The 14670-nt window shown below is 45.1% G+C and overlaps 1 protein-coding gene across 6 annotated transcripts in view; it reads left to right on the top strand.

The window, feature by feature from the left end:
- The window catches only part of COL6A6 (collagen type VI alpha 6 chain), a 146585-nt gene that overhangs the window by 58677 nt on the left and 73238 nt on the right, over positions 1-14670 (top strand). For all 6 annotated transcript variants that reach the window (XM_072971273.1, XM_072971302.1, XM_072971293.1 and 3 more), the window contains 4 exons: positions 1376-1945; positions 9780-10123; positions 10206-10284; positions 14276-14430. In XM_072971273.1, the coding sequence (XP_072827374.1) occupies positions 1376-1945; positions 9780-10123; positions 10206-10284; positions 14276-14430 (1148 nt within the window). The remainder of the gene's footprint in view (positions 1-1375; positions 1946-9779; positions 10124-10205; positions 10285-14275; positions 14431-14670) is intronic.

Here is a 14670-nt window from a genome sequence, read left to right as displayed (position 1 = left end):
TAAGTGTTTTTATTAGATGCATTAATGTGAATCCAGGATTTCAGTATCTTGGTGCAGTTCTTTTTAAAAATTATTTAGCTTATTCTGTTTTTCGTCTGCCTGGCCTCCTGAGAATACAGCTACTATCTTTTTCTTTCACAAAGCTAACAAAATCCATCTGGATCTTAAAGAATACTGGGATGAACCTCTTACCTTCTGTTGGCCAGTCTCTAAAAAAAATCAGTCTGCCCTTTGCAAGTCCACTGTAGAAGCTAAAATTGAATTTTTATATTAAAATTCCTTCCTTGGGGAGAAAAAAAGAAGTTCTTTATTTCCTTTATTTGAATCGGAGACAAAGGGATGTAACTCACCAATCCTACTTACCATGTTTCTCTTTCTTGCTTATCTCCACTGCGGGCATCTCAGACACCTTGAATCTTTCCTGAGGTTAAAATGAGAATAAAGTTAGGTCGGTGGTGAGCTCTCTGAGGAATTCAAGGAAAGGCTAATGTTTACCAGAAGGCTAAGGAGCTCATGTGAGCGTGTGCCAAGCATAACTCATTCATTGGCAAAGATCTGTCACATTCTTTTTGTTTTGTATTTGCTGTTAAGACAAGGGAAGTATGTCTAAACCATGTTGTGTTGTTCAAACTTTTTTTCTCCTGTAGATACTTTTGACTATAGATACCAGAATGTAGGCTGTATACACCAGAAAGAGGCAGATTGACTAGATAGATGCTGGAAGGCATGATTCTAAAATCTCAACTTGCCCTCGTAAATGAGAAAAGCATTTTATTGGCTCAGCTGGCCGGTGAGGCCAAGTCAGTAACACAGACCATCTGTCTCTTTGCTTGGGTCCCTAAGTGGATGTGTGTTGTTATGTTTATCCCCGCTATGCTACTGCTGGCCATGAGCTTCCTGGAAGATTTATAGCTAGATTGCTGGTGAGGACAGGTTTTCTGTGTCACCATCCCCAGTTCTCTGGCACCTCGGAAAAGAGAATGGTGTGAGACCCAACAGAAAAGCCAAGAGAAGCCCCAAAGGATGTGGGACTTGTTCAGTCTTGTGTCACCTTTCTGATGGGATTGCTTTTATTTCCTCTCCAATTAGTGGGACCACCAGGTGGTGTAAGATAAGAAACCACCTTCAGAAACATAATTTCTTAGGGGAGGGTTTAGCTCAGTGGGAGAATGTGTGCTTAGCACGCACGAGGTCTTGGGTTCAATCCGCAGTACCTCCATTAATAAATAAATAAAAACCTAGTTACTCCCCCCCCAAAAATTGATTAAAAATAATAAAACAAACAAATAGCATTTCTGCATAGCTGCAAACATCGAACCGCCGCCTGCTGGGTTAGAGAAAGGATGACCATCTGATGCCACTCCTCTTTCTGTAGATTGCGAAATTGAAAAGGTAGACCTCGTCTTCCTCATGGACGGCTCCAACAGCATTCACCCGGACGACTTCCGGAAGATGAAGGACTTCTTGGCGTCCATCGTGGAAGACCTCGACGTGGGCGCCGGCCGAGTGCGCGTCGGCGCGGCGCAGTTCAGCCACACCTACCGGCCCGAGTTCCCGCTGGGCGCCCTGGGCGGCCGGCGGGCCGTGTCCTCGCGCATCGCGCGCGTCCAGCAGATCTTCGGCTACACGCACATCGGCGCCGCGCTGCGGCAGGTGGGCCGCTACTTCCGGCCGGACGCGGGCAGCCGCATCGGCGCGGGCGCCCCGCAGGTGCTGCTGGTCCTCACCGACGGCCAGTCCCAGGACGAGGTGGCCCAGGCGGCCGAGGAGCTGAGGCGCAGGGGCGTCGACATCTACTCCGTGGGCATCGGGGACGTCGATGACCAGCAGCTCGTTCAGATCACCGGGACCGCGGATAAAAAACTGACCGTCCACAGCTTCGACGAACTGAAGAAGGTCAAGAAGAGGATCGTGCGCAACATCTGCGCCTCGGGGGGCGAGAGCCGTGAGTATTCCGAGTGCCCTGCCAGTCTGTTCTCGCCCTGGGGCCCTTGTGAGCACTTTGATCCATGCCTCTGGAGTTCCAGTGGAACTTTTCACAGTCCGCAAGCAATTTTTGTGGCTCGTGAATTGAGAAACAAGATGTCAGAGAGACTTTTTTTTTTTGCTCTTGGTCTCCTGGGAGCAGGTGCCCCCTTGTGAATTGGGAATGCCTCAGCTTCCGAAGGTGGGAGGGAGAGGCCGCTGTTCGCAATCTGGTGGGTTTCAGAGGTTGAAGAACACGTCTCAGAGAAATCAGCTGTTTGACAGGTTCTGGCTGCCTGACAACGGGGCTGCCACGTGCTGGGGCGCAGGGAGGGAGGGAGCATCCTTGGAGGTTTAGTTAGAGCCTTACCACAACCGTTTACTGGGGAAGTTGCTAAATATCTTCTTTAAAATGAGCACATTTTGACATTTTTCCAGTTAATGGAAGGAAAGGTCTTTTAAGAGAGAGAACTTTTTCTATTTTTGTAAAAGTACCCAGGGGTGGGCTGTGATTCTAACTACCTATGGTAGATGTTATCCCTGGATTTCCACCAGGGAGAGGAAAGCCACACGATTGGCAAGAGGCAGATGGACAGCTAAGCTACAAATCCTGACTCGATCGCCATTTTTTCTTGGACAAGTGACTTAACTTTTCTAAGTGTAACTTTTAATTTTAATTGAAGTACAGTCAATTACAATGTGTCAATCTCTGGTGTACAGCACAATGTCCCAGTCATGCATATACATACACATATTCGTTTCCATATTTTTTTCCATTAAATGTTATTACAAGAGATTGAGCATAGTTCCCTGTGCTATACAGAAGAAACTTTTTAAAATCTATTTTTATATATAGTGGTTAACATTTGTAAATTGCAAACTCCCATATTTATCCCTTCTCATAATTTCCCCGGACTTTGTAAACAATCCAAGTGTAATTTTCTCACCTGTAAAACGTGAATGACAGCACCCAGTTGGGAAGGTCATTGTGAAGATGAAATGAGAAAAGTGCATATTTAATGCCACTTTAAATAAGCATGGCCCCTGGATTGTCATTATCAAATCACTTCATTGTTTTAAAAAATTTTTTGTTCAACTGTTTTAATTTTAATTTTTTTGAGGAGGGGGAAGGTATAGCTCAGTGGTAGAATGCATGCCTAGCATGCACAAGGTCCTGGGTTCAATTCCCAGTGCCTCCATTAAATAAATGATAAACCTAACTGTCTCCTCCCCCTACCAAAAAAAAAAAACTATTTTGGGGGGAGAGGGAGGTAGGTAATTTAGTTTTTATTGATTTATTTTAGTTCAGGTTGTGGGGACTGAACCCAGGACCTCTTGCATGCTAAGCACACACTCTGCCACTGAGCTACACCCTCCCCCCAGTCACTTCTTTTTTGTCTGTGTTGGACCCATCACATTTATTTCCAGGGTCACCTCTTCCCTTGCCCTCAGTCACTTTCAGGAGATACGTGAGCCTCTTCTTGGTGATTGATGTGTCCATCACAGTGGGACTATTCACACTTGACACTTGGGTCAAGGTTCCTCTGCTTTCCCTGCCACTGAGCGCTCACCTGCTATGACAGAAGAGGCCACACTCAGTGAGCATTTGATCCTTGGTGCCCACCTCGCACTCCTGCCCCTTCTCACTAACTCTGGTTTCTGGTCACTCCAGAACGGGCTGGGGAAGGGAGGTAAGCCAAAGAGGTGCCCAGAAGTCCCTGCTGATGGCACCTGTCAGGAATTGTTTTCTCTGCAGTCCGTGTCAACGCGGTACCCATTCATAAAGTTTTCAAAGACTTCCCTGCCTGCTCCCACCCTCTCCACCCCCACCAAGCACATTTGTCAGGGCATCTCTCCCGGGAGCTCCCATCTCAGTCTCTAGTGTTCCCTTATGCCCTCCTCAGCCTCTGAGCATCTGGTGACACCTCCAGCTTTATCTGCTGTCAGGTCTTTGTCCCTCCAGGCAGGCTTCTCGGAGGAGAGATCCGAGGACCCCACCTGCCCCCCACCCCAGCTCTTTCTTACGCCAGTCTGCTCCATGGAAAACAATAACATATCAATTGACTTCATAAGCACCGGAAGGTACAGCTCCACAGTGAGGCCACCTCTCCTTGGCAGACAGAGCAGCGTGCCAGCCTGTTTCATTCGGTAGAATTTCTAGGCTGTGTCATCTCCAAGTTACCTCTGGAAGGTCCCCTCTCTTGACTTAAACAGGACATTACCTCCCCTCCTTGCCTATGTGTGCGTGTGCTTGGGGGGAGGGACCTCCCAGCACACAACAGCTGTCTCCAAAGTGCCCTTCTAAACTCCAAGTTCAAACCTTTCATAAGACCCAGCATGTCAACTTGAGGTGAAGAGTCCCGTCATTCTGAACATTATGGTGTATAGCAGAAACTGACACAGCATTGTAAATGGACTATAACTAAAAAAAAGAAACTAACGAAAGAAGAGTGCTGTCATTGATCAGGGACTACTGTCTTTGTAAATCCTGCTTTACATGTTCCCCCTACTTTGGAATGTGTCTGGTGACCTCAGCCAAACCTTCCATATTGGTTTCTGGTTTCCCATGAAATACCCATTTCCAGTTAGGAGGCAGGGAATGATCTCAGAACCACCTAGTCTTGGACTTGAGCGAGTAAAAGAAATCCACGTGGGAAGTCAAAACCAGGAGTGTGTACTCCAAGCAGTCAGTGAGTTATCTTTAAAGAGAACAGTCATGAGTATATGAATGAATGAATGAATGAATGAATGAGGAAAGTGCTCTATAACGATGAACTATAAGTGATGACTGTAGCAAACAGGGATGTGTGAGGTCTTCGTAGCCAAGCTGTGGGCTAAAGACTGACAAGGCTGGAATGCAGGCTGAGAGAGCTTCAGAACCTGTGCACGTTACATCAGAGGATGCCAACTCTCCTAAAACTATAAACGCCCAGGTCAAGGAAATCAGACAGGACTTTGTGTGTCACAAAGCAAACCAGGCTTCGAGCCTGAACATCTCGCTTTGCCTTTTCTTAAAACATGTGCAACTTCACAGAAATCACTGCACTTTCTTAGTTTTCTCACGTGTGCATTTAAATCATCTCTGATTCTCTGGTTGTCCATAGGATTTATTTTATGTAAAAGGAGAGTCAGCTGTCTGGAGATAGTTAGGGAAGTGACTGAGAATCATTATTTCTTGAGCATCTCTGGAGAGGCAAGCATTATTTTTTAATTGAAGTATAGCCAGTTTACAATGGTGTAGATATATGATGGAATACTACTCAGCCATAAAAAAGAATATGCCATTTTCAGCAACATGAGTGGACCTGGAGATCATCATACTAAGTGAAGTAACCCAGAAAGAAAAAGAAAAGTATCATATGATATCACTTATGTGTGGAATCTAAAAAAAAAAATTGATACAAAACAGGGTCAAGCATTTTTAAAGCACTTTAAATGCATTAGCTCATTAAATTCCCAAACCCTCTGTGGTTTGTATTTCTAGTCCCATTTATACATGAGGAAACCAGGTCTCTGAGGAATATTGATAACCTGGCCCAGGTCATACAGGAAGCAACAAACCAAGCAAATTGTGAAACCCCAGTCTGTCTGCCAGGTTTCTCGATAGAGTCATCATCTAGTTTATCTGATGCTCCCACTATAAAGAACTCGCACCTAAGTGTTGTGCGTCCATCATTAAGAGCTGGAACTTACTGAGACATCAGGAGTGTATGTCTGAAAAGCTGCTCTTCCCGAAGGAAAGCACTTGCTTGCTAAGCTGTCACTTCCAACATCACGATCTCATAGCAGAGCATGGAACCTGCATGATGTCGCATCCCTGGCCCCCCAGGAAGCGGTGAAGGAGGAAATTCAGCATAGGGACTCCAGACAAGCCTGGATCCGATCCTCAAGTTGGGACCTCGGGCGAGTACTCTGAGTCTTAGCCTCATCTTCTGCACAATGAGTATTAGAGTTCCTGCTTATTCTGTGTTTCATAAGGACACATAAGGGATACGTGGGAAGTGTGTGTACATATCCTGTGACTGTTAATAAGTTTCACCAAGTATTACCGAGGGAGCCTAATAGTGACCTTTATAAGTGCAGATACACAGAGTAACGGGATAGTCTAGTTCACAGAAGGCAACTGACCAAGACGTCTCTGGTTTAGGAAGGCGGATAGTTGAGCAGCCTTTGAGAGCTAGAATCACACTTAATGGCTCAGCCTGCTCCCAGTTCCCCTCAGCAACTAAACAGTCTGCTTTCTCAGCTTCCTTCATGCTTTGTCTCCTGATTTTTCTTGCCTATTCTGACCACCTAGAGGAGACCTCCAGCAGTTTTGGGGATGTGACGTGCTGCCTTGGGGGGCATGGAGCCATGACCACGTGGCAGAAGAATCGAGAGCGCCTCAGCTTTTGCATCGTCACGGAAGATGAGCCAAAACGGAGACTGAACAAAAGGCCAGTCTGATGAGGATGAAGCAGGCACGCCCTCAGGAGTTGACTTCAGGACTGTGGGAAATACAAGGGGAAGATAGATGGTCACGTGCAACTTACCTTGACAAGAATCTCTTGATGCCTCTCCCTTAACTGGGTTCTCTAGAAAACAGAGAACTCACAGCACAGTTTCAGTGCAGATCCATCAGTGGGAGTACCGTCCCAAGGAAGCAAAAGTGAGCAGAGGGAAATGATAAAGGGAAGGAGGGAAGTAAATGCAAGAAATGTACAAGATGTGTATTACCAAGCTCGCTACAGCTTCTGAGAAAGCATCACTGGTACGTTGGTCCTGCTGAACATCACCAAGGAAGCCACATGGGACCACTGCACAGACCCGCCCCTTAGAGGGGTTAAGGGCGAGGGTTAGCCTGCCGGTTCCTTCTCATCCACTGCCTCCTACTGGTCAAAGTTCCCCCCATGGAGAGCTGACTCTCTGACCCAGCTGCACTGTCAACCAGCCTTTTAGGAACCAGATATGGGACCCACAGAGCTTTGTACCTGTGGCTGAAATGGAGGAAGGAGACAGAGCCCCCTTGAGTTCAGCTGGGTTGGATGTGGGTACCGAGTCATCAAGAACCCACTGCAGTGAGAACGAGGGAGGCCGTGTCAAAGCCCAGCCCTTCCCTGCACAGTGAGGTGCACCCAGCAATAGTGGCAGCAGAGACTCTCCAGGGGACAGATGTCCAAGTTCTGGGTGTGTGTGTGGCCCGGGCAGGTGGAGGGTGGGGCACCAGCAAATCTGGGAGGTATAGAAGCCTGGTCTTTAACAGTACCTAACTCTATTTTCTAGATCATTCTTTCTCTTTTTCCATCTATAACTTTTCTTTCAAAGGCTCCAAACAAATTGTTCTCTTATCCCAGCTAATAACCGCCAACAGCCCAACTTTCCCTTTTATTTTTTCCAGAATCTATCTTCTGATTTAATGAATGTCCCCTACCCTCTTGACAGTGTCTCTTAATACTAAGAATCTGCCATCGTTAACTTCAATGAAAGACTTTCTGTATAAGTCAGATAATTAAAATCAGCTTTGGGGTTTGGCAGGGAGTCAGGGGACCATGACTGTCAAGTCCAATCCATTCTTTCCTGTTCTTTTGTCATTTTTCTTTTGAAATGTATAATCCCCTTATTTTTATAGACCAGAAAATTAATGCCCAGAGAGGTTAAGAGATTTGCCAGAAGTTAGTTAGCAGTAAGAGTTGTGGCCTGTGCACGCCTGAAACTAAACTGTGCCTTCCCCCTCGGAGGCCACCCCACCCCTGGCTTCCCACCACCGCTGGTTGTGACGACTAGTCACCTTCTCGGACCACTAGCGTTACTCCCTTTTATCACCCTCTGTAGCCAGACCTGGGGCTCCCCTTGTTAATTTCCCTTGCATTTATCATCGCTTTTTCATTCCCACTCCTGCTCAATTACTTCAGTCCTTCATTATCTGTCTTTGGAAGCCCAATTTTAGCCTTCTTCCCAGCCCGCTTCCAAAACCATCACTGCCTCTTGTTAACTTTGAAGAGCTCCTGATTCCGGGCAAATGTCTCTGTAGAGTCCGCAAGACCATTCCAGGAGAGCTCACTTGACCCGTGCGGCCCACTCTCTCTCACTGTCTCTAGACACAGCACTGCCACCTCTGGGCTCGTTCACCAAAGTCAAGTCCTTCAGTCACGTCATCGTGGACTCATTTGTCAGTCTGAATTTGTTAAACACAAGGAGCTTGCTTACTTGAGCTGGCAATTTCAGGAATCCAGACAAAAAGTTAAAAGCCTCCATTTTGAAAGGGGACAGTTCTCAGGAACACTGAGTCACATTTTGACATTTTTGCCAAATTTGGTGTTTCACCAGAAACCATTTTCCTTGAAGGCAGTAACATGTCAGGGTTATTGAATGGCTTTCAGTTCGAGAGGAAAACAGCGTTCATCCAAGAGGGTAACTTTTGATCTCAAAATAGAAATGAAAGGGTATAGATTTAAGGAGAAGTTTGGAAAGAACAGAAATTCCAATGCTTCCTTCTGGCTAGTTTCTTTCTCTTTATCTCACTTTCTGAATATTGGGAAAGAGATTTTTCAGTAAATTCAGGACAGTAAAATAAGAAAACCCACCTTTCAGACTTGTTGATAACATATTGATTTACCTTGAATGTCATGGGGGAACCTGATTATCAAGTAAGGTTGCTTTTCCCTCACCCAACTCTTTTCTCATTAGAAATGAATCAAGTTCCTGGCCCTTGTTTTGAGACTTGAAACTGACATTCTAGTTTCAAAGACTTGCAAATGTCCAGCTGACCAGTGTGTCTGGAAGGTGGGCATTTGTCCACAAAACAAATCTCTGGAAAACTGCTTATCTAGACAACGCAAATTAAAAATTAACACTCCGTCACCTTATTTTACCAAGCAGGCTGTGTGGGTGTGGGGGTGTGTGTGTGTGTCATATTGGCTGGAAAAGGTTGAGGTTTCTAATCAACTGAAAAGTTCCTGGAAGAAGACTGTGTATGTCATAGGACTATCTTTCTCAAATTGTCTTCCCATTGGGAGGCTCAGCTTAAAATAGCAAGCCTTTCTAGTTTTTCCAGTGCTTAAGCGTCTCAAGAGTTAATAAAAAGGGCAAAGCACTTTAAGTGCAGTACCTCTCTGAATCTTTCTCGAACCCCAGAAAGGCAGTGGCTTTGGCTTGCTGGCTGGCTGAGCTCTGAGGGCAGTGCTGTCTTTGACGTGGTTGAATACAGGTAATTTGGTGCCTGTTTCTTCACTTGTGGGACTCAAACCAAGCAAGATCTCAAAGGACCTCATGGGAGTTATTTTTCTTTCTTTCTTTTCCTTTTCTGAATGCACATTAAAAGGCAAAAAGAGAAATCAGATTCTTTTCGGAAAGACAAAGCATCAAAATCCTGCAGGAGGAGTCTTGCAATTTATTTTTTGTAAATCACTTTTTCTATTCAACTGTTTTTATATTTCCCTTACAATTTTAGTATTTGTTGAATGATCTCAATTGATAAGGGACATGATGTGAATTTCCTATTTTAGACCATTGAAATTTCCACCACATACTTCAGCTGTTTAAATTAATCTGCATGGCTTTTCCAGTGGACACAATGAAACCTTTTGCAACTTTGTAACTTTGTTATAGAATCATCTTGATTACATAGATGCTCAAAAAAATAACACTTTTTACAAGTTATGAAAGAGTGATTCTGAGCCTCTTCCATTATTTGCTCATGCTCTTCCTTGTTTTCCAGCTTTGTAACTAGAGATAGAAGTAAGAATTCCAAGTTCCATGACGTGGAAACATGGCATCCACGTCAAGTAAAGCTACTTTGTTGATCTCATAAGATACCCTTTTTCCTTGACCCCTAGATTGTTTTGTGGACGTCGTGGCGGGATTTGACATCTCAACTCAGCAGAATGGGCAGACCTTGCTGGAAGGTCAGTCTTGGATGGAAACCTACCTGCAAGACACCTTGCGTGCCATCAGCTCCCTCAACGGGGTGAGCTGTGAGGTGGGCACGGAGACTCAGGTGAGCGTGGCTTTTCAAGTGACCAACGCCCTGGAAAAATACTCCCCCAAGTTTGAGATCTACAGTGAAAACATACTGAACAGTTTAAAGGATGTGACAGTTAAAGGACCGTCTCTTCTCAACGCCAACCTCTTGAGTTCTCTGTGGGAGGCATTTCAGAATAAATCGGCTGCTCGGGGAAAGGTAACGGTTTTATTTCATTTGTTGGTCTTGGGTTGCAGTGCTCTCCTTTTTACTCACTTGTCTTTTTTGAATACTTTCCTAGGTGGTTCTCTTGTTTTCAGATGGATTGGATGATGATGTTGAAAAACTTGAACAGAGATCTGATGAACTTAGGAAAGAAGGTACCAAGCTTGGGGGAGACTGGGAGAGGAGTGTTATGGACTTCATAATCTCAAAACCCAGTCTGGCTCTTACATCTCCAGACACTCAAATGACACTGAGTTTGCCAGCCTTTCTGCTCTGTATGCACTGGGCTGAACAAATGAGCCCTCAGACATTTTGGCATCTACTTTTTCCCTCATGCCCGTATGAAATAGCACTGAATTCAAAGTCTGTGCTTTCTCTTTACTTTATTTCTTCTTCCTAAGCTTTCCTGGAGGAGGGTCCGTCTCCCTTGCCCCATGTTATCTAACATTGCTATGTCTTTGGTGTCAGCCGATGTGAACCATGTGTATTTCCCCCTGACCCAGGCCTGGGAGACCTGGATGATTTTCTTCTAACGCTTTTAAAGTTTCCAGACTTGCAGGCTTTGTTGGACAAGTTTACTCATGTTTGGGGACTGACTAATCAATTCCTTCCTTCACACTGCAGATGGGCCCACTGTGGTGTTTATGAGTTTTTTTAAAGTTCTGGCACCAGACTTTTGGCTTGAGGAACCAATGCCTAGTCTGATTTACTGTCAGTTCCCACTGAAATGTGGATCAGTGGAAGAAAAACGCTTTCACATGTTCTGGTTTGGCGAAAAATAGAAATATTTCCCTGTAAGTGGGTGCTATGGGTGCCTCACCCAGACTCCCTTTTCAGCCGGGTCCCCCCATCCTCCAGCTGGTACAGTGTTGGCTGCTAATATGTTACTCATAGGTTCCCTCTTCTCTGAGCAGCTGCCACTGGGAGCCACCTTGCCTGGAAGGTTACTCCCATCCCACCCCTGGGCAGCAGGTCCATGTCAAGGAGTTGGACCCTTGCCTCAAAGTGGCCCCAGTTCTGTGGTGTAACTTACGCTCAGGGATCCCCTTGGGATCAGGCGCAAGTTAGACTTGAGCTGAAACCCTGTCTTGCTGGCTCCTTCCCCAGCCCCGTCCTGCTGGCTTTGGTGCCCTTCTCTGGAGCGTGCTTCCTCAGTACGTTGTGTGCCTCCACATCCCTGTCTCAGGCTCCGCGTCTAGGGAACCTGACTGACATCTGCCTCCCAGGCTAGCTGGAAGAGGCTGACTGGCATCTGTCTTTCCTGTTTGGTTCTCTCTCCTCTATCTTAAACAAATGGCAAAATTAACTGAATTCACAGTGGGAGAGAAAGAATTTCTATTTTGCCCTTGATTTACCAAAGTTGCTTCTCTTGATTCAAGTCACGTCATGGCCTTTTTTCATGATCTGTGGTGGTGATACTGATGAGGATGAGAATAAGACCCTTACGTGGGTGAGGAGGGTGTTTTCAATTCCAGCTTTTCTCTTTTTTGAGGGGGGAGGGTGGTGCGAGGGGGAAGACGTATCTCTTGCAGACAACATCAGAGTTCTTTCCAGGAAGTTTCTCCCGGAACACCCAGATTTCTCAGACCAGTCTTCTATCTTCCAATCTCAAGGGGAAACGTGTACATGAGTTTTACCTTCAGACGCTAGCTTTTGAACATCCTCAGAAATTTAGCATCTTTGAGTGGGAAAGACAAAGGGGTGATGGCTGTAATGTTCTTTGAAAAGTGTCGAATGTCCTTCCCTGTGGACAAAGACCACCTCTGGCTCTGGCTCCTCATATTTAAACATAAAGGAGTTCAGTTGATGCCGGGCCCTATGATCTGTTGACCCAAGAGAGCCTCCCTATTTAAGGCTCGGTATTTATGTGTGTAAACTGTACCATCAGCATGGGACAAGAGGCCAGGAGATAAACAACACAGTCCTACTGTACAGCACAGGGAAGTATATTCAGTAGCTTGTAATAACCTATAATGGAAAAGAATCTGATTGTGTGTGTGTGTGTATATAACTCAATAACTATGTTGTACACCTGAAACTAATGCAACATTGGAAATGAACTCTACTTCAATTTAAAAAAAAAAAAAGGAGGTGGGGAGACCAGGAGAAAAGGATGCTCATTGGTGGATGTGGCTTTATAACTAATCCATGTGGGTTGGAGTTTGAATCTAGTTTCTTAATTTTTTAAACCCAATACTCTAGAATCTTCTGAGTGATTCTTCATGCTCCCAATTTCTAAAACGTTTTCTTAGTTCATTTTTTAGGAAGGAAGATGTTGTGTTTAAGATCATATGACTCATTTACTGGACGAGTCTAAAACAACTAGGACTGGAGTCTTCTCCAGTCCTGGGGAAAGCAGTTGCAAATTAGAGCTATAGGCATATTTCCTGCAAATCAACCGCCCCATAGTTATTATGACTCTTGAACTTTTACATTCCCTGGAATTTAGAAGAAAAGTCAGATGTGAGACCTTTTGCCCATATAAATAGACCCATTGACCGCCTTTAGATCATTAAATGCCAGCTAATGAGCTCAGAATTCCTCACTGCCTCTCCAGCTCCCCTCCCTCTTCTCCACCTCATCCTCATTCTTGGAAGAGTGACCAGCGGTCCTTGTTTGCTTGAGACAATCCAGAGACTCGGCAATGGAGCCAGGAAAATTCAGGCAAACCAGGACGAGTTGGTCACTCCATGCTTGGGTGTTTGTTTCTTCCTTCCCCTCACTCAGCCAGCTTCGCTGTCCGCCTCTCCTGGGGCTGGCACCTCCCCAGCACATCCCTGAGCTGTGTTCTCTTTACTCTCCTCTTCCTCTCATTCAAAGTCACATATAAACATACATCGTATAAGAAGGCATCCTTAACTCTGCCGAGTCCCTGAATGTCTCTTCCATAGCTCTTCCTATCCATTGGTTTCTAAGTCCCATCCAAAGACTTCTTTGCCAGTTTATAATAGAATGAGACAGGTTATGCCAGTAGAGTCAAGGCTTCATAAAACTCAGTTTATTCACTTTTAGGACTGCTTTTTACTCTCTGATTATGTCCTGAGTACATTTTTGTTCTTAAAATGTCCTTTGAGTGTCAGCTTTGGCACGAGAGTGTCTGGGTGAAAACCTAGAAGTACCACTTGAGCCAGTGATGAATCTCTAAGCCTCAGTTTACTCATCTGTGAAGCAGAGCTGTCATGGTACACACCTATACTATTGTATTTGCATCTTATGGATAAGATGACACTTGAAAAGCACATAGCCGACTCCCAGGCACAGAGTAATTATTAATAAATGAGAGCCCAGTTGTTGCTATGGTTACCCCCACCCCAATGATGGCCAGGTTTACTCCCGGCACCATTTAATGTCCTTACTTTGTGAAAGAAGTTAACCCTTTGATGGTCCCTAAAAGTCTTAGTTGAAATACTCTGGTCTGTAAACCTTCTGAGCCTGTGAGCCACAGCTCTGGAAGGTCCTATGTCCTTGGTTTCTAATTGCCTGACAAGAGGTCTCTTGTACCTGCCTTTCCAACTGGATTGTTGACTCTTTACAAGGTCGTTTAGAGCCGTGCTCCTGAAACTTTAATGTGCATACAAATCTCCTGGGGATTTTATCAAAATACAGATTCTGATTCTGTTGGTCTCGGGTAGGACCTGAGAGTCTGCGTTTCTGATAAGCTTCCAGCTGAAGGCGACCCTGCTGCTCCAGCAATCCCCCTTTGAGTGGCAGAGATTTAGAACAGTTCCTTTCTTGACATGTGAACTCCTCTGTGCTTCAGCACACTCTGCAGACTTTTTAACTCCCTGTCTCACTTCAGATCATCAGAGAACTCATAGCTCTGTTATAATTGTGTTTTGTTTTGTTTTTTATTGAAGTATAGTTGATTAAAATTCTGTTAGTTTCAGGCTTCCTGTTGTAATTTAATATGTAAGTTACTTGTAGATTAATACATAGATTTAATTAGTTCTGAAAACTGGAATTCCTTTTTCTCTTATGATAGTCCCATCACTTGTCAGTTTGGGATTGTGTGGGTTGGGGAAGTGGGCAATAAAATGAGTATTTCTCTTGCAACTGTTTCCTGGAATAACAATTTAGATACATATGCAGAAAGGTGGAAGTAGCCCAGCTCTCCTCACCTGGAGAATTGTCATCTGTGTTGGACAGGCCTCAATGCTCTCATCACTGTTGGTCTGGATGGAGCCACCAACTCACATGACCTGGCTGACCTTCTCTACCTTGAGTTTGGGAAGGGGTTTGAGTATAGGACCCAGCTCACTCTTGGAATGAGGGATCTTGGGAGCCGGCTGTCAAAGCACCTGGTAAGTTACTCAGAAAAGCCTGGTGAGTTTAACCGTTCTCTTTGCTTTGTGCACGGGTTTAATACTTATAGTTATGGATTTGAGCTCACTTTGTCCATTTGGGAGTGGCGCAAGGCTTTTCGGATTTAGAAAACAGCCCAAATATGAGGGTGTTTGGAAAGAAATGTGATGCAGTAGAGAGATGTCGAAGCACATTCCATTTACATGCTTGGCAAAAGCAGAAAAAACTCAATAGCACGT

This window comes from Vicugna pacos, chromosome 1 (genome assembly GCF_048564905.1).
Source record: "Vicugna pacos chromosome 1, VicPac4, whole genome shotgun sequence".
Classification (NCBI taxonomy): domain Eukaryota; kingdom Metazoa; phylum Chordata; class Mammalia; order Artiodactyla; family Camelidae; genus Vicugna; species Vicugna pacos.
The sequence above is the reverse complement of the archived record's forward strand: the minus strand, read 5'-3'. Positions and strand labels throughout refer to the sequence as shown.